This window comes from Equus przewalskii, chromosome 18 (genome assembly GCF_037783145.1).
Source record: "Equus przewalskii isolate Varuska chromosome 18, EquPr2, whole genome shotgun sequence".
Taxonomy (NCBI): domain Eukaryota; kingdom Metazoa; phylum Chordata; class Mammalia; order Perissodactyla; family Equidae; genus Equus; species Equus przewalskii.
Window position 1 is genome coordinate 4,941,091 of NC_091848.1, and position 20,762 is coordinate 4,961,852.

The 20,762-nt window shown below is 40.4% G+C and overlaps 1 protein-coding gene across 3 annotated transcripts in view; it reads right to left on the minus strand.

Annotated features, from left to right (window-relative positions):
* Nucleotides 1-1,148: 1,148 nt before the first annotated feature.
* The window catches only part of SPTSSB (serine palmitoyltransferase small subunit B), a 28,949-nt gene continuing 9,335 nt past the window's right edge, over nt 1,149-20,762 (minus strand). Inside the window, exons 2-3 of one of the 3 annotated variants that reach the window (XM_008533950.2) lie at nt 18,987-19,079; nt 1,149-2,728 (exon numbers count right to left, since the gene is read on the minus strand). In XM_008533950.2, coding sequence (XP_008532172.1) covers nt 2,466-2,696 — 231 coding nt within the window. In that variant the 5' untranslated portion in view covers nt 2,697-2,728; nt 18,987-19,079 and the 3' untranslated portion in view covers nt 1,149-2,465. Of the gene's footprint in view, nt 2,729-17,102; nt 17,344-18,982; nt 19,080-20,762 lie in introns of those variants that run through there. The other 2 variants (XM_008533947.2, XR_011529060.1) reach the window with 2 other exon arrangements.

Here is a 20,762-nt window from a genome sequence, read left to right on the forward strand (position 1 = left end):
GCATCCCACATATAAAGTAGAGGAAGATGGGCACAGATGTTAGCTCAGGGCCACGCTTCCTCAGCAAAAAGAGGAGGACTGGCAGTAGTTAGCTCAGGGCTAATCTTCCTCAAAAAAAAAAAAAAAAGTTCTGTACAAATCATTGAAATATGCAAATAATAGGAGCAAAGGAAAAGGATTTAAAAAGTGTTTCTAGTCTAGGCTAACCTTGGTCAAGGTAAAGAGCACCTTTGCTGAGGCCAGATTGACAGGGCAGGCAAGGCAGGTAGAGCTTTCGCCCTTCTGCACATGGATAGGTTATTTCCAAACTATGTTTGATTATATTTTTTGGACCCTGTATTTATTATTTTGATTGCTTAGAGGAAATGCTTACTTTGAAGTGACGTCCTGGGGCTGTGCTTTGCAATATCTTTTATTAAGCTTTACTGTGTCTATTAACATTTACTTTAATTCTTACTTTTAGAAGGAGGATTTCAAGGTCAACGCACTATCTCTGTGATTGAATTCCAAGAGTCCTTAGCAGGGGTCCGTGTATATAAGGGTGTGGAATCATTGTGAACTGAGAGTGCATGCAAGTTCATGCCTGAGACTCCTCTGTGAAAATATTTAAAAGTGAAAGAAAGCTTTCAAAATAGGCATATGGGTGGGCCTGAACAGCATAGAAATGGGTGAACATAGCACCCAGGCAAGGAGCAAAAGTGAATCTGGGACGTAGGCTTGTTGTTCCTCTCACCTCTGCCGTCTCCTCATACCCTCACCCCTTTTATTTGGTGGGGTTCTGCTTTCTAAAGTGTTGGAGACCCCCACCCATCAACTTTCATTTGCTCACGTTGTCCTCCCATGGGCTTCCATGTGGCCAATATCCTGAGCTGGATTTGCTTCCCTGCCTTGCCACTAGCAGCTAAAGGACCTTGAACAAGAAATGTACCTGTTCCAAGTTCCAGGCTCCTTACCTGTAACTGGGAGACCTTAATACCTACTTCAACATGTAAAATGCGTCCACCATGGAGAGGACCCTTGAGAAATGTTAGTTTCACCCTACCGTTTTAAGATCAGTTGCTGCATTGGATTAGTAAGAAACGATAAGTTTGCAGAGAAATACAGATGTAAGCACTTAGGTATTTAGCACAACATGAGGAACAGGCAAATCTGGAGGTGGCTATTTTATTTATAAAATTAAACCTAACTTTATTTTGCAAAAATCAACGAATACATGTTCAGATGTGGTGTATCTTCAAAACATGTTTTTGTTTTTTAACAAACATGCAAGTTAATTTGGCATGCCAAACATCTTTGTCTCTAGCTGTCCTTGGAAATTTTTTTTTATAACACAAACAAGGGTGCAAATATTATCCCAAAACTATTTACATTTTTACCCTCCAGAATTACTAACATTAATATTTATTGAGAGGAAAGAAAAACTGCAAGGTTTGGTCTTTGACGTTCACATTTAATTCGGCAATATAATTAAAAACTCGTATTTGTTTTTAAGATAAACACTGAAGGAAATTTAATAAATCTTTCTTTTGCTCTGCAAAGGAGCCACTATATCAAAGCATTTAACTGGAGCTGTCGAGTTCCTGCTGGTAGAATATTACTTCCAGCCTATTTATTAGCTTTTCTTCCTGTAGCCCAATACCTGCTTCCCCCCCCCTGCCCCCCTCCACTGAGTGAAAGCACAGAAAGAAAGCAATTTCTTTTCTCTTTTTCCCCCAGCATCATGCAAGGCAAGACAGCATCACAAGTCACAATATCTGAATTTACTTTGATTATATTTTGTTTCTTACACTTAAAAATTATTTCGTATTATAATACTTACTGGGTTATCTAAAATCAACATTGTTGATTTTAGACTGTTATAAAGCCAGACTTTTAGAGGCATTTGAAACAATTCCTGAACCATGTCTGAAAGGAGATAATTGCCTCCAGCCTATTCTTTTGTACTTGAAGTAAAAGAAGTTTAGGTTTCACCAATTTACTAGAAAATAAGACTTTAGGGGCCCATATAATTTATTCACATCTTTTTACATTTTGTAAACAAGGATAGGATACTTCTGACAGTAGCCTATGAGCAAATTTTTAAAAATATCTCCCTCACTATAGAATAGGTACCAAGGGAGCATTTTAATTATGATTCTGGTAGTTCTCTTATGAGCCTACTTTCCAGAAAAAATTTTATATGAAATTTCCTGATTAAAAAGGAATCTAAAGTCATAGATTTAAGTTGAGAGAATACAGTAGGTGAGGTAAGGTCATTGCATTATCTATGGTCTGATGCACAATGTTGCATGTACAAAAGAACCTAAAGAGACATCTATCTCAAAGTTCAGGCAAGATATAAGAGTGCATAGACAAGAGAGAGCTTTTCAGATCAGATAGTGAAAGAAGACACAGTGTTCACCTAAATCAATACGTTGTAAGCAACATTTACATGTGCAATGCCAATTCACAGAATGCAAACAAGATCAATTAGAAATTGTACTGTGATAGCCACACATTTTGGAGAAAAATTCCCAAGCCAGGCGGATGTGGATTGGGATAAAAACATAGGCAGTGTACACCACCATGGCAAAAATGGTTAGTAAGATGGTATTGAACATGGATTGCTCCCAAGGCTCCAAGACAGCACAGCAGCTAATGATTTGGTATTGATAGTAGAGCCAGGAGAAATAGTCCTTCACACGCCTGAAATCCATGGTTGGCTCCTTCAAGCTGCAGAAAGTCCGTCCTGTTAAAGAAGGTAATAGATTAGAAGAAAACTCAAATAAGGAACCAAAACAGAATCTCCTGAGATTTTCATGATCTCAGCATGTTAAAACCTTTCAAAAAATGCTAATGATCATTGACTGGATTATTAATATGAACATTACATAGAATTAATAAACAATGTACTAAGTATAGGGATTAATAATATTGCCACTACTACTAATAATTACTACTAGAATTAATAGCAACATTATTAATAAGAGTAATATTCATCTAAAAATGATAATTGCTAGTAATAACTCTAGTCATAATAATATCCAAAAATTGAGGCTGACCACATTTTCTTTAGCCATGTATACAGAGAGAGATAAAAGTGAATTTTCTATTTCATACCACATATATTCTGGAGGAAGATTTAAATCACGGTGTGCAGGAAAGTGTTAAATTAGCAAGCCTGAGGTTGCTCTCTTTAGAAGGGTCTGCCTGCAAGCTTGGCCCTTGGCTGGCATCTGGGAACTTGGCTTTTGGAATGCTCTCTCTATTCCCTAGTGGATAAGAGTGATTTTCTACACCCAGACTGTGCAAACTCTGTAATTTATGGTGAACACCTGCTTTTTTCTAGGGGTTTGGAATTTTGGTAATTGCCAGACAAAGGGTGTCCACGTGACCAGTCCTAATAAACACCTTGGCGCCGAGTCTCTAATGGGTTTCCCTGGGCAGAAACATTGGACATGCATCACCGCACTTTTTGCTGGTAGAGAAAGAAGCACACGATGTGTCTACTCATGGGAGGGAGAGAGCATCGGAAGCCTGTGAATGGATTTCTTCAGACTCCACCTGGGTCTTTCTTGCTTGCTGATCCTCTTATATGTATATCCTTCTGCTGTAATAAGCCTCAGCTGTGAGTACAAATACATGTGGAGTCCTGGGAGTCTTTCTAGTGAGTCACTGAATATGTGGGTGATCTTGGGAACCTCCAAAACAAATGGGAAGCCCAAAGTGTACCTTTGGGTGGTCATTTGGTTTTTGGGTAGAGAACTTATGAAAACCACATAAAAATGTTTTGTTGGCCCTCAGATAGGACCACAGTTATAACTACATGTAAAATTTCCTAGAAGGAAGAGCATCTATCATTTCTTAAAAAGATTCTTGGGAAGATTTTGCGGACTTTCATGGACACGGCGGGTGTCCATGGAGAAACAAGCTGACCTGTGTGCGTTCTGCTTACTCCTCAGGCTACGTGGAGACCCAGGATCCTAATGCCTGGCACAAAGACAGTCATCAGTAAATAGCTGATAAACGAATGAGTAAATGAATGAATGACAAGTAACCAACTTAAATAATTATAGATCGGTCACTCAGAGTCCCAACCTAACTGGGATATGGTTAACTATTGTTGACTTTCAACAGTGTGCTTTGGTAATAAGTAACTCTTTCTGATAAGGATAATTTCCACAAAAACTTAAAATGGAAAGTCTTTGTGTTACCATGTTGCGATTTTCTGTAATAATGGCCAGGATAATCCAAAGAAGAAGTTAACACAAACTGAAGTGGTTTTCTTCTCTATGAAAAGTCAGCCCCCCTTCTTTCCTAGAAGCCAGAGTGAGAACTAAGTAATTAGATTTAAATGCTTTGTCTGGTAGGTGGACCTTGGTCAGAAGTTACCTCCAACATTCTTTTTCATTCCTAGCTCTGGTTGCAGAGAAAGAGCAAAGGCCAATAGGGTAAGGTCTTGGAAGAAATGAGTGACAGAAGGAGTGATAGTTTCAGTGAGTGATATTATCCAAGCAACTAAGATTTTCCACTGATAGGCCGAAACAGAGAAGAGTAAGAGTAAGAGTAAGAGTTATCACTATTTAAGCTTTTAGGCTGTCCCACTAGACAACTGTATATTTCAAACTAAACTTAATTTAAAAAATCTCAGTCATGGTTACCCACCCTTGCTTCCTCTTCATTACCTTGACAGGGTTTAGGGCGGCGCCAGGTAACTGATCAGGACCATGAGGGTCCATTCATCAGGTATCAACTTCCAGGTTGTGCTGGGTGAAGGTGGGAGAAAGACGGCTCAGACAGGCACAGACCCTCCCCTTAGGAAACTTGGTCCAGCTGGGGAGACAGTTAGCAATCAAATAATATGCACAAATGTATAATTATACATTGTGCCCTAAAGGAAAAAGCAGTATATAAGGCGCTATAAGAAACCTGATCCAGTCTGAGCACGCCTCTGAGGAAGAGATATTTGAAACAGGATCCAAGGGATGATCTAAGTCAAACAGAGAAAAGGGGTAGTCAGGTGGGGAGAATGGCCAAGACAGAGGGGTCAGCTGTGTGTGCAAAGGTTAGAGGTGGGAGGGAGCCAGATAGGTGGTTGAAGGGGGCAGGGAAAGGAGCACAGAGATCTGGGGAAGGAGGCTGGGAGTATGTGAAAACTGAAGAGGAGGGGATGGCCAGAGTGAGGCCAAGCACTGAGGGCCGAGTTGGACAGGCTAAGTATTTTGTCTTTCTCTCGTGAATGAGGGGCCTCCAGAGGATTTTCACAGGGGAATGCTATGGGAGGTTTGAGAAGACGAGGCTCTAAGCTCACATGGACATGTCGCCTTTCCCACATTCTAAAGCCAAGCTGAAATGGTTTTGAATACCAATGTTTTCAGAAAATCTAGGCCTCTGCTCTCCCGTGGGCGTTACTTAATCAGAATTAACCTGAAAATCTGTTTAAAATATTCCTAATAGTCTTCACTTTTATAAATGAGATGTTACTCATTTAGAAATAAATATCATTGACTTTTTCCCTATAAATTTTAGCTTTTAAAAATGCACTAATTAATTGCCTGGCCATTGCTTTCTCTTCCAAAGTCAAATGTCTGGCTTGAGCAGCCTCGTGGACACTCTGACTGCAGCCTCGTGAGAGACCTTGAGCCAGGGGCACCCAGCGAGGTTGTGCCCAGATTCCTGAGCCATAGAAACTGTGACATAATCAGTGTTCACTGTTTTAAGCTGTAAAACTCAATCAATCAATCAATCAACCAACCAATCAAGGAAACGACAGATCTAAAGCATATTTGGAAGGCGGATACCTGGTAAGACCATGGTTACATCGTGCTAGTAAGTTAAAGAACTAAGATTAAAACATCGTTTTCTTGCCAGTTTCTACAGTCCCCTGAATCACTTCCCAGCCTCTCCATCGCCAGCTCCGACATGTAAAAAGTGCTCTTATTGTCACACCTCACTTCAGTCTCAAGAAGTCTGAGTCAGTCAATAAAAAAGCATTGATTTCTCCCCTTTCTTTGATTCTTTTTTCCCTTATTGATGAAAAGCAATATTAAAGATTGTTTAGTCATTGTTTCTTATTATCAAAAGGTGGGAAGAAAGAGAGTTGGTTATTACTGGTAAACCATCTGCTACAACCTATTGTTAGAATGTGCACTATATTTCGCTTCTGGATGTACTTAGGTAATATATTTCTACTTCCTTCTGAGTCCATTTTTAAATCTCCTATGGGACTACATGTAAGACTTTTTTAAAAAACCACTTTAGACAATTTAAGATGAGTAATGTGGATAGGAGAAGTCATTCATTCATTAAACAAATACATTTTGAGTGCTACTATGTGGTTTCTTCTGAATAGTAATGGCTTCAGAAGGAATCTATCCCAAAACGGCACTGCAGACAGGAGATGCTCTTCTAGGCAGCAGCAAACTGGACCATGTGACAAACTGCAGTGAACGAGGGGCCAGGAAGGAGCATTAACTGGGAAGAAAGGACGTGGGAAGGTGCTGGGAAGGAAGCTAGAAGAGACTGAATTTGGCGAACTAAGATGACAGAAATGCCGTGACATTATCTATAGGTGACCTAGAACCAGACGACGGCAAACATCTTAAAGTCTTAATTTTTCACAGTGAAATGTGAAATTAATTTACATACTTCCTTAAAGACCTAATACCATTTCCCAGCAAAGCTAAACAGAGAACTTAAAATGTTTACTTTATTTAAGCACACCATGAATCTTTTTGTTTCATGTTATGTGTTTTTGAAAGATGATTTCTTGTATATGGAGGGAGTAGTCTGTTTCTTTTTAAAAAATTTTTCCCTCTAAACTTGATGATTTTTAAAACCCTCTTGGATATTTAACCAGGTTGTGCATTCAAAGGTGGCGTTGCCCAGGCAGACAGTGTTATGTTTCCAGGGGCACAGAGGCCTGGATGTAGGACTCTAACAGCTGAAGCTGTGTGGTGACACCCTCAGGTGAACGGGCAGGGCCTGGAGCCCCCGTGGGACACAGAGATTTGAAGCCCCCTGTTGGAAGCGGAGGGTAGAGCAGAGGTCAGCGCTGTTACCCGAAGAACCGGGCTGTGAAGCCTGAGGAAAGGCTTTCTCTGGACTATTGTTTTAAAGAAACTGATAAAGTCTCTTTCTTCTGGAAGACCAGTGTAGTACCACATTCTAGGATGCCTAATGGATTTGATTTTTCAGAGTTCTCTAATAATAATAACAAAACAATTTATGTTTTCCTAGGATTATTTGTAGTTTAGAAAGTGCTTTTATTGCATTTGTATAATGCACAGCATGATTCTGGGAATAAAGATAGACATTGGTTCAAGTCCTGAATCCTCCACTTACTGGCTGTGTGACCTTTGCCCAGTTACTTACTTGTTCTGGGCCTCAATTTCGTCACCTGTAAAACGGAGATAATAATCCCTACTGTTTAGGGTTGCTGTGAAGATTAGCAGAAATTGCTTGAGGATTAGCAAGCAAAGAATCAAGTCAAGGGATGGGAGGAGTAAATACACAGGGACAGAAACTCTAACTAGAGAAGTCTTTCCTCCCTCCCTTTTATTTGTTGAAAATAATTATTCACATACTGGTAATTGCACCAGGAACTGGAGATTCCATAGGTGACTGAGAGAGTCATAGCCATTGCCCTCAAGGACTATAATTCAACTGAGTGTATTCCACCAATATATATTCTAGGTAATATTTACCATATGTATTAGGTAGCTAAAGTGGAATCCTAGAATGTTAGTGGCTAGATGGACTGTAGAGATCCCCCAGACCAAAGCACTCATTTTAAAGAAAAAGACCAAGCCTATGGGGCTAACACTGAATTGATATGAAATTGGTTGACATTAAATTGGTTTGCTAAACTGAATTGAAGTGATTGGACCAGGCGGGGAATATCTTGTGTTTTGTGAATTGATAATGGTTGAAAGAAGTAGAAATTCCAATGGAGGTTTTCTGTGGTTTTGGAAGACTCAAAGCTGAGCAAGGACAATGGAATCAGGTGTGGAGGATATCTGGGAGGTCTCAGCCCCATCCTCTCTGTTTCCCCAGAGTCTATTCTTCCCTCACTCAAGACTGTTTCCTGAAACCCCACAGTTCAGATTCTCCTCCAGCCAAATGAAGGTCTGAATGCCTATTGATTGCAAATATTACTGGGAATTGCCAAAAGCTAAGGTTCTTGTTAGCAATGTACATCTCAGCATGGATAAAAGACCAAAGCAGTGCTCTGCCAGGTTGAGGGGAGGAAGAGGGGCAGGGTTATCCGAATCCAGTGAACGAACGACAGGGACTCACGAGAAGGGACAGCGGAAAAGAGTAAGGACTGGGAGTCTCCTAAGAAGTTATCTCATAATTGATTGGAGCACAAGTGACTATTTTTTATTTCTGAATGTCATTGCCTTTTTATTAACAGGTAATGGGGGCTAGCCTGGTGGTGTACAGTTAAGTTGGTGCACTCCATTTTGATGGCCCGGTGTTCGCCAGTTCAGATCCCAGGTGCGGACCTATGCACTGCTTATCAAGCCATGCTGTGGCAGGCATCCCACATATAAAAGAGAGGAAGATGGGCAAGAAAATTAGCTCAGGGCCAGTCTTCCTCAGCAAAAAGAGGAGGATTAGAGGCAGATGTTAGCCCAGGGCCAATCTTCATCAAAAAACAAACAAAAAACAGATGATCATGTTTTTCTCTCACTGAATTTGTGTACAGTGGGGAAGGAGATAAGTTTCATCTCCTCTCCTAGAATGAGAGGGAGACCACTTGGGACTTATAACCCACATGACTCAGGGGCACGACTTTGTTCTGGCCTGAATGAGAAGAAAGTTAGAATAAATAGAGTAATTAAAAGCCTCCCACACGTTCACATGAGCCCACATGTATGAGTCACAAAACGAGAGCACCGTAAGGGGACCATGCAGGGAAGTCGACCAAGGAGAGGCTGGGCTCGCTCAGGAAGTTCTCTGCCGCTGTTTTCTGTCCCCCGCAACAAGAATGGTGGAAAGTTAGGCAAGTGCAAGGAAAGATGGGCGGCAGGCGATTTGGTCGCGTGGAATTTACCTTGGGAAAACTGCGCAAGACTTGACCCTGCAGCCCTCCTCCCCTAAAGAAAGTACTGCACGTTACGGGATTTTCTCAGTAAGGTATTTCCCTTCCTAAACATTAGCTTAAAATGAATCTTCCTTCTTGGGGAAAAAATCCCCTAACACATTTTGGTTTAAATTTACTTCTCAAATGTCAGAATCTGGGGCTGAAAAGAAAATTCGGAGGGACCTGTGCTCGGTTTTGGGTTAACCCCTTCTCAACTTACTTTGGGATTCCATGTCAATCACTCAGCTCTTTCTGTGCTTCATATTTGGAACGTGAAAACCTGGGGAGTGAGGAAAGTGTCCACCTGTTGCAGAGAGAGATGCTGTATGTAAAGGAGGCTGCGTCTGTGTTCAGAAGCTGCTTTCTTTGGAAAGAACTCAATATGAGTTGCTCGAGTTCAAGTCTTTCTTCATTCATTTAAAAAAGGAGCAGAGTGATCACCTTCCAAAGAGGACAGTATTGAAAGGGGGATAAAGAAGAGTAAATTTACAGTGGAGAAGACTGAGAGACGCTACCCCAGCCAGCTGAGGAAGGCCAACATCAACAATGATAAAGCATGTTGACAGTATGTATCCATGATATCATGGCATGAAAATGACACTTTCCCTCTGTGCTCTTTCTCCCAACCACCCAGAATCTCAGTCTGACCATGAGAAAAAACAGCAGACAAATTCCACCAGAGAAGCATCCTAAAAAATACCTGATCAGGACTCCTTAAAACTCTCCAGGTCATCAGAAACGAGCAAAGTGTGAAAAACTGTCACAGCCCAGAGGAGCCTAAGGAGACATGACAGCTAAACATAAGGTGTTATCCTGGGTGGAATCCTGGAACAGAAGAAGGATATTAGGTAAAAACTAGGGAAATCTGGGCTGGCCCCGTGGCCGAGTGGTTAAGTTTGCGCACTCCGCAGCAGGTGGCCTGGTGTTTCGTTGGTTCGAATCCTGGGCGAGGACATGGCACTGCTCATCAGACCACGCTGAGGCAGCATCCCACATGCCACAAATTTGGGGAGAAAAAGGAAAAAATAAAATCTTTAAAAAAAAAAAAAAACTAGGGAAATCTGGCTAAAGTATTGGCTTTAGTTAATGATAGTGTATCAACATTGGGTCATTAATTTTAACACACGTGTCATGCTAATGTCAGATGTTAAGAGGGGAAACTGGGTGCAGGGTATATGGGAACTCTCTGTACTATCTTCTGAATGTTTCTGTACATCTAAAACTGTTCTAAACAATAACATATATTAAAAATTTCTGAAGGCAAAAAAAATAATTAGGAAAGTCTTGAAAGGTCCTGAGTTATCCCTATTCCAAACTCCAATGAACTTAGCTTATGCTGTTCTGCCCTTCAGGAAAAGTCTTCCTAATAACTCTGAACACAGTAAATAATACCCCTCCACAAAAGCCTGGCTTTCAGACCTTTTTAAACACAATAGATAGGACAAATACATTTTACATTGTGATCCAGGCATATGACCAAAACAAACATCTCTCAAAATCATACTCTGTGATGGTACAGGTTAAAAATTTTCTTTTCTATTCTCTTCTATTTGATTCAATTCAATTCTACTGTATTCTTTGTTATTCCCTTCGCTCATTAAAAAATACCCTAATTGTGAGCCACTACCTTGATTTCTTAATCCACCTATTGCAACCTGCAGTTGGAAAAACCTTACTTTAAGGCTTAAATGCCAGGTTCTCTATGATGTCTCTGCACTGCTCAATATGGCAGCCACTAGGCACACGCCATTTAGATTTTTAGTGGTCAATAGCCACATGCGGCTCATGGCTACCATATTAGACAGAATGGATATAGAATATTTCCATCAATGCAGAAAATTCTATTGGGCAGTGCTGTGGACTCTCTCCATCTCTTGTTGGACTAATGAAATAGCCTACCAGCTTGTCTCCTTTTCACCTTACAGTCTCCCATGCTGCGGCTGGAATTAGCTTTCTAAAATTACAGATTCATTTCACTGCTTGAAACCCTTCAATGGCTCTCCATTTCCTATGAAATGAAACATTCATTTAAGGCCCTTCACGGTGTGATTTCGCCCCCTCTCCAGAATCGTCTCTGAACTCCGGCTAAATTCCATTCACTCTTAAGTCTCTGTTTTTGTTCATCTTCTTTTCCTTTCTAGAGCTGTCCTTATGCCCCTTCTCTTCTAGATAAAATTCTATTTACTTTCAAGGCCTAGGTCCTATATTCTCTTTTCTATGAAACAGTCTCAGGAGACCACCTCTTCCAAGTAAAAGAAATTGTTTCTTGTATGTGTTACCACTGCAGCAACATTTCAGAACTTACACTGTATCATAATTAGCCATGTACAATCTCTTTCCCCGCTAGACAATGAGGCCTTTGAATACTGGGACTATGCTGCAGTCGTCTCTTTATCACCAGTGCCTGGAACGTGGGATACTTGTACGCTGGCTGGTGAGCTGGTGGGCTGGCTGGCTAACTGACTGGATTATAAGATTGTTGAGGGCAGGGACCACACTTGTACTTACTTAATATTTCCATAGTACAATGTGGGGCACATACAAGGTACTTATGAACTCTCACTGTCAGCTTTCAGGCAATGAGTTTTAGACAGATTGTTTTCTGCAAATTCAGTACAATCTGTCTTTTTGTGGGATGGGAGGGAGCTGGCACTAAAATTTTTTTTAATATAACAAATGCTTTTTAATTTCCTCATACTGTTAAAAGTTCATGGACTCTGTGGGGAATAAAAAACACTTGTGAAGTGGTTTTAAATCCCATTAAAATGGCCTTTACAACGCTTACTCTAGGTAAGTAATAATTTAAGATTGATAGGTAGAAAAGTACTTGTAATGGAAAATCCCAGGATGGGAACACTTGGAGACCTGTTTTCTTCTCTTCTCTTTTCCTTTCTCTTTACTTTTTCCTGTTTTTGAAAAATTCCTTCACTCATTCATTCGATTTTGTGTCCTTGGGAAAGTTCTAAAATCTTTCTGTGTCACAGCTTCTCTGTGTGAAATGAAGATAATTGATAATTGCCTCTAAGTCTGTCTCACGGATGTGGTAAGGAGCAGAGGGATAGGTTGTGAGCTCTTTATAAGTGACAATAATAGTCACAGTAATAGTCATAGTAATTGTAGTGTTCATTATTGTTCCTTGTGGAGTGGCACAACTTTAAACTATTTGCAAGATTCTACTAAATTATACAGTCTTTGTGGAATATTCTGTAACGATTACTTCAACAATGGAGTGCTTTGTATATTTTGGAGGAAAAAACCCTCAGCCCTTATTTATGTTGGCTCGTTGAATTGCCTAGTACATTAAAATAATAAAACAATGCATGTATGTAGCCATTACCACAAACCACTCCTTGAAAGGTATGCAATCTCTAAACAAATTTTCAAATGTGTCTTGGGCATTGCCACCACATACCACTGTGTGGGCTGTGCCCTGCACAACCTTATGTGATGGTTCTTGTCTTGGGGACCTAATCACAAGCTGCTTCTTTATGTGAACACCATTTGATTCACAAAGTTCATATGATTAATGGCAAAACCTCACATTGTGTCCAGGTAAGAATCAGGCACAGCAGTAGTTTATTGGCTTCCCAGTTTCCAGATATCTTGCTATAGGTTCTCTGTGAGTGACTCCAATGTTTTCTGTGTCGCACAGAGAGTTCCATCCTCGCTTAACACATTCTTGGAAATTTCCTTTCCATCTTAGAATGCTCTCCACCCATCCTCTGGCAAGCACTTCCTCATGCTGATACAAGAGTGAATATTAGAAGGCAGACCAGAAGTGATGGATTTGGAGTCCAGGTCTTTAGAGGGTGCTATAAAAATCAGCTTAAAAGTTTGTAATGAACCAAAGCCAAAGAAAATCAATCAACCATAGGGCAATTAAGGAACTTTTTTTTATGCATTCATGAATTAGTTGGACAAGAGACTCACCAGACAGGATGAAACAAATAATTGTAAGTAAAGCGTGTTACTGCTTTTAGGCGACTAAGTTACTCTAATTAAGGTTGATAATCTTGTACTTAGAAATTAGTTACTGAAATAATGTACTAAAAGGAAAAATTCTGATCAAAAATTTAGCCAAGTTGTTGGCACAGTGTCAGTTTGAGTTATACACAAGAGCAGAGTGTTTTTGTGGCTATCTGAACCAACTGTATTGCCCCCAATTTTCACTACCACTAACCAAAGCAGAGCAACAGAAACCATGTATTTCCAGCCCAACTACCAACTGAGGCCTCTGGGAAACATGGTGTGTGTTGAGTAACTGTAATTTCAAAGCTGTCCTTGTTGTTTGGCATTTTCTGACAGACTCCAGAGGGATTTATAACTGAAGGACTTCCGGCTGGGAAAGAAAATTTAGAATTTGACTTTAATAGAAAATTTCATAAAAATTTAGGAAACACTAAGTTCAGATTATATCAATCTCAATGTTGCGTGGCTATCAGAAAGAAGATATATATTTTGAAACTAAAAAAGAGCAGCAAGTACATGAATGTTGAGGAGATGCTATGAATAGGAAGAGAAATTTGTAACGGGGGATAATACACCTTGTCTTGTTCCCGGTGTCCTTTCATTTACTCATAGAGAAACAGGGCAAGTACCCCTGTTTATTTCTGCCAATATTGGAGTGGAGAGTAGGGCTTCTGGGCCAGGTTTTTAACTATAATGTCACTTCTTAGGATGAGCTTATTGTTTACTATTTTATTTAAAAAAAAAAAGAAATTGTTATCCTGTGAAGAATGAAAAAGGAGAGTATAGCTTCTGGGTAGCTTTTTCCTTCTGAAGATATTATTCCCAAGGACTGCCAAGTTGTTTCTAGAAGGAAAAAGTAAACAGAGCTGCAACACTAACAATGTCCTTAACATCATTAAAAATCATTTTTTTAAAAGTCATTAAATGTACACGCATGTTAAAGCAGCGTTATTCACAAGAGCCAAAAGGGGGAAGCAACCCCAATGTCCACTGGCAGATGAACGTATAAACAAAATGTGGTATATACATGCAATGGAATATAATTCATCCTTAAAAATAAGGAAATCCTGACAACATGGATGAACCTTAAGGACATTATGCTAAGGGAAATAAGTCAGTAACAAAAAGACAAATACTGTATGAGTCCACTTATGTGAGATATCTAGAGTAGCCAAATTCAGAAGCAAAGCAGAATGGTGGTGACAGGGGCAGGAGGAAGGGGAAACTGGGAGCTGTTGTTCAATGGGTACAGCATTTCACTTTCGCAAGATGAAAACATTCTGGAGACTGTTTGTACAGCAATGTGAATATGCTTAATACTACTTAACTGTACATTCAAAAATGGTTAAGAAGGTGAACTTTTTATGTTACGTATATTTTACTGCAATTAAAAAATTGTAAATGTCAATGAATAACTCTAAAAATTATGAAGCGCTGAAATTTAAAAATACACTTTAAAATGGCATGCAAAAAATATTTTTAAAAAGTCATCGAGATTCTCAATTTGTAGTGGGACCTTACTAGTCTAGCAAAATCACATAGGTGTACCATCCAAAGCTGGGTAAACAGATAATCCCAAAAGTCTTCAGATAAAAATTGTGATGTCCTAATCGGGGTTCCCTTCTTCCTGGCTTTCAGGATCTAAGAGGAAAACTGGGAACTGCTAAACTACAAAGAACCTTCTGAGAGGAGGGCTGACATGTTTAGGCTCATCTTGGCATCAGTGAAATCCTAGTAGCTTAATCTCCTGCAGTACTTGTGGGAGTTATAAATTCTACGATATGCTTAGCTGTGTTTGACGAGGATGTGAAATAAGACGTTCATAAGATCCCAATACCCAGAGCACTTAAAAAGGAGTAAGAGTGGCAAAGTGGCTGAAACGCCTTTTCTACTGTCATTACAAATCCTTTTCCTGGCAACGGTACTCTGTGACATCATCACACCTCTGCCTTTCTCTTTCCTTGCCCAGCTCTTGGCCATCGAACCCACAATTTGGTAAAGGAACTACTTGCTTACTGCTTGTTTCTAAGGACTCAGTTTTCTTAGGAGCTAGAAGCCTGACCATGAAAACTTGGGCCTTTATTTCATCCCTGTCATCGTTATATTTGATGCGTCTTCAGAAACAGAAGACTTTTTTCCCGGGGAACAATTTGAAGGCGAGGCAGGTGAGTTACTGCCATCCTGATTTGTCAAAAGCGTCCCTGCTGAGCTTTCTTCCCGAGTTCTGCCAAAGGAAATCTGGTTGCACAGGCAGCTGGTCAACCAAGACTCTTCCAGTGGTATCTTTTTTTTTTTTTTTTTTTATAAAGATTTTTTTTAAGATTTTATTTTTTCCTTTTTCTCCCCAAAGCCCCCGGTACATAGTTGTGTATTCTTCGTTGTGGGTTCTTCTAGTTGTGGCATGTGGGACGCTGCCTCAGCGTGGTCTGATGAGCAGTGCCATGTCCGCGCCCAGGATTCGAACTAACGAAACACTGGGCCGCCTGCAGCGGAGCGCGCGAACTTAACCACTCGGCCACGGGGCCAGCCCCCCAGTGGTATCTTCTAATACCAGTTTTCTTTGCAATTTTTTTTTATAACATCGAATAGATTTGCCCACAAAACTTTTTGTTTGTTTGTTTTCTTTATTTTTCTGTCCCTCCTCCTCCTTCTCATTCTTCTGGCTCATTCTTTCCTTCTTATTACACTGTCTGGAAAACTTCTGATAACGAGGTTGGTGTTTTTCTTGTTTTGGTGACCAGCAACACTGAACTTTCATAGGTGTGATTTTTGTGACAACAGTAATATAGCCTGTTGCTTTTTCATTGCCCTCAACTGAGCCGCTTCTGTGTCTCAGCGATGGCTGCTTTTGGGAAAACGCGTGGAGAGTTGGGTTAACTCCAAGGCTCGTGGAGACAGACGTAGCATTGTTGAGGTGTTCTCTCTGCTAACCCCCAGATCAAGGGACATCTCCCTACCGGGCTGGTTAGCATTCCAGGTCAGCTAGTTTCCCGGGGTGGGAAGTAGGGGGAGGAGGAGGAAGTGGGAAAGGAAAGGCAGGAGTTTATAGAGTTATGTCAAAACACGTTGTTGCCTTTAGGCAATTAAATTACTCTAATTAGATTTTGCAATTTTGTATTTAGAAGTGAGTTACTTAAATGATTTACTAAAAGAAAAAAGTCTCACTGACAATCTACCAAGTGGATTTCTCATTCTCCTGGGAAAAACAGCATGGAGATGTCACTGTTGGCCTCATTCTCTTTCACCTGCTCTGAAGTGCACGGCTGCCTGCATTCTTCTAGCGGAAAATGAAAAGTAGAGAAATGCGGAGCTCCAAGCTTGTTCTTTTAAATGGGTAACAATTGTTTGTTTCATAAGAGCTTTTTGATTTTTACATAAATGTGGAGAAGGCTAACGGCAACTGAGCATATTAAGAAAAATATTTTCAACCAACAGATTTTGTAACCAATTTAACTATAGTCCTAGACTGGGTGAGATGAAATGTTCTTCTACCCTCTTTGAATAAACGTGGGCTTGTTTGTCAAGAATACTAGAGGAAATCTCCCAAGACATAAAGATATTTGGATTAAGATATTGTGGTAGGTTGAATGGTGGACCCCCAAAAAGATATGTCCACATCCTAGAATCTGTGAATGTGCCCTTATTTGGGAAAGGGTCTTTGTAGAAGTAATTAAGTTACAGATCTTGGCAAGAGATCATCCTGGATTACCCAGGTCAGTCCTAAATCCAATGACAAGTGTCTTCAGAAGAGAGACACAGAGAAGTCCATGCGAAGACAGAGGCAGAAATTGGACTTGTGTAGCCATAAGCCAAGGAACACCTGGAACCACCAGAAGCTGGGAGAGGCAAGGGAGAAATTTCCACTAGAGCCTTGGAGGGAGTGCAGCCCTGCTGACACCTTGATTTCAGACTTCTCGCCTCTCGAACTATCTGAGTAAATTTCGCTTGTTTTAAGCCACCAATGTTGTGGTACTTTGGTACAGCAGCCCTAGGAAACAAATTCAGATGTCTTCCTTGAAAACACTTAAAATGTGGAATCTTAAATCTTAAAATATGGAATTCTCTTCAGGGAACAGAAACAGCATTTATTAAGTACCACTGTGGCAGGGACTGGCCAGATGCTTAACTTAAATGATTCCTATTTTAAAGATGAAGAAACTGAGACCCAACCGTGGTGACCACATAGGGAGCTGGGTGAGAATCCTGCTGAGAGGCGGCATGGTGAGTAGTGACGAGCTCTGGCTCTGGATCCTGTCTAGGTTTGATCCTGGCTACGTCACTCAACCACTCTGACTCAATTTCCTCAACTGGAAAACAAGAATGATAATAGAACTTCATTCAGACAATTACTGGGAAGATTAAAAAGTGTAAAGTATTTAGAATAATACACAGGAAGGGCTAAATGAATGCTAACTGTTATAATTACTACACACTATACTAACAGATTACTACACCATTGCTAAGGCTATGACTACCAAGCATATAAATAAAAAATAAAAGAAAAGAAAAGAATGAAAGAGAATGAGATCATTTTTAAGGCAGACAACGTGAACTTTATCAGTTATTAAATTAGATGCCACTTTTTTTTTTTAAAGATTTTATTTTTTCCTTTTTCTCCCCAAAACCCCCCGGTACATAGCTGTATATTTTTTTTAGTTGTGGCTCCTTCTAGTTGTGGCATGTGGGATGCCGCCTCAGCACTAGAAGCCACTTTTAGAGAGAGACTGTCCTTCAGAATGTTTATACAGTTCTGGTGTGGCTGTCATAAAGGAGATTAAAAAATATGTTACTTGATTTCAAAGATGAGGAAACTGAGGCTCATTAAGTTTTTGTGCCTTGCTTCTTGTCAGAAGCCAAGGAGGAAACAGCGCTGGGATCAGTCCTAGGATTCTCTCCCTCTGACCTGGTGTTTCTGCCACTCCGTACCACCTCCTCGAACAGCTCTCTACAATGCTAAGTGTTCAGTAAGGATCTTCTGAGTTAGTCAAATCAAGCCTGGTTATCAGTAACTTTAACGTAATATGGGAGGTTCCCAAACTGTTTGGAAATGCAGAAATTGTTGCCAACTGTTTCAGAACCATAAGTCTCTTAAAACATTGTAGGGAGAGGGAAGGATTAAGAAACTATCATTCAGAAGATAAATCTATTTATTTTTGTCCACACCTCCCACTCTTTTTTCCATTTACTGTAGATTTAATGAAAGTGGGCGGGTAGCCAGTGGTCGTCTAGGTTTTTCACCCTCTCCTCCCCTCCCCCTCCTCTCCTCTTCCCTCCCCTTCCTTTCTTGCTTTCTTGAAAATAAAAGAAATACAAAGAAAATGAATGTTCTACGATGAACACTGACCATCCTCACTTTCATTGTTAACATTTTTTGCAAGAAAATGTTTTCATTTTATCATATTTCTCTCTTAATTTGTCCCATCTGGTTAATTAAACACTTATTAAAATATTTACTCCTCTCTTGTATGAAGTCTTCCGGGATAAGATGCTGCTCTATTTAAATAAAATATGAAGGGCGCCGAAACAGAAGCAGCCTTTAAGCAGCAGACCCATAAATAAGATAGCAGCTGGTGCTGTGCAGCCTGACATTGGCACGTGCACTGGGTGGCCAGAGGTTCTCAACCAGGAACGTGGTGGGGCTGTGGGCATCGACGAACCCCTTGAAATGTTTGCAAATTCTGCATAAACATTTTTCTGCATACACTTTAAAGGAGGCTATAGTGTCTGTAAGCTAAGAACCCTGTTTCAAGGCCTTATTACTTAAGTGAATTGCTACATTTTACTCCTTTGTATCATCTTAAACCCCATTATAATATCAAGTATATAATAAATGTTTGTTGGTTGCTTAAGCGAGAACCAGCAGCTTCATCTTGTTAAAGAAGTCATGTTGTAATCAAAAGGGTCACATTTCTAAAAGCAAGACTCCACGATATAATCAGAAGTTACCTGCCTAGGAGGGTCCAGGTCTGGTTTCTGGTCCTTGCTCCTCTGCAGAATGATCCTATGCGGGCTACTTCTCCTTTCTAGGTGGCTGTTTCTTCATCTGTGAAATAAAGATTTCAATTAAATAAACCCAAAGATGCCTTCAAACTTTAAAACAATTCTGTTCCATCTAAAAGATTATTAACCCTCTTAAATGGATGATCTCCCACAAAATTCTAGAATGTATTATAAAAACACAGCATGACAAGCTAGCCTTATTTTAAAAATTATTTTTAGAGGTTATAGTTTGAGGACATGCCATTGGTTAATGACTTCCCAAAGCACTCTGGAGACTATCAGGTACCTCATCACCATTTACCGCAGGTTGAGGGGAGGCCCCAGGTGGGACGAAAGGACAGAGGCTAAGAGCCCTCCACCTTGCTTCTATCAGAGCTGCCTGCTTTTAATCTGCTTTGTATACTGGGCTCCTGAGTGAGATTTTATTTGTTGAAAATGTTTCTTGATTTTAATTAGTCTCTGTTGATATCCATGGGGGATTAAAAAAGAAGGAGAAAGAGATTAGCTTAATCACTGTATTTAAAAATCTGTCTTTGAACAAGCACTGGAAATACAGTCAGAAGCCCCAAGTCTTGTTTTCTCTATTGTCGTTTTTTGTCAATTATTAGCTCTGTCACATCAGGCAAGTTAGATAGTCTTTCTGAATCTTTGACTCACATATATAATGATGATAGCACCTTATTCAGAGGGCGGTTGTAAGAATTAAATGAAATAATGTTTGTGAAAGCGTTTTGTAATCGGTGAAGCATCATAGAGATCGTCAGTGGGTGCTTAGTGGTTAGCCCAGGCCTCTGCCTTTCGTCCTGACCACTGTAGCATTTTTGTCCGTCTGAATTAAGTCTTAGCAGATTACAGAATTCCAAGAAAACTGAGGATAAAACTTTAGGGGAAATATAAAGTCTTGTTCTTCAGTTACAAAAGTCAATTGTCCAAGGGTAAGATGGGGAAAATGTGGCCTATGATCAGTTTAAGTAAAAAAGATTAAGAAGGGGCTGGCCCCGCGGCCGAGTGGTGAAGTTCGCGCGCTCTGCTTCGGTGGCCCAGCACTCACCGGTTTGGATGCTGGGTGTGCACATAGCACCCTCGTCAAGCCACGCTGAGGTGGCGTCACGCATAGAACTAGAGGACGTACAGCTAGAGTATCCAGCTATGTACTGGGGGTTTGGGGAGGAGAAGAAGGAGGAGGGGAAAAAAAGATTGGCAACAGATGTTAGCCCAGGTGGCCATCTTTAAAAAAAAAAAAAAGACTAAGGAATTTTACTTGCCTTCAAGTTCATTATGAGTCAGTAGTGTTGTGAAATGGTTGGCAAATAAACAAATAAGTGATCCAATTGTCTTAGTCCATTTGGGCTGTCATAACAAAACACCACAGACTGGGTGGCTTATAAACAACAGAAATTTACTTCTCACAGTTGTGGAGGCTGAGAAGTCCAAGACCAAGGTGCCAGCATGGTTGTGTTCTGGTGAAGGCCCTCTTCCTGGTTCACAGCTGGCATCTTCTCACTGTGTCCTCATATGGTGGAAGGAGCGAGGGGGCTCTCTGGAGCCTCTTTTATAGGAACACTAATCCCATTCACGAGGGCTCCATCCTCATGACCTAAGAATCTCCCAAAGGCACCCCCGCATACCATCACCTTTAGGGGTTAGGACTCAACAAATGCATTTTAGGGGGACACATTCAGACCACAGCACCAATATTCTTATTTATTTACAGAAGTACTGTGCC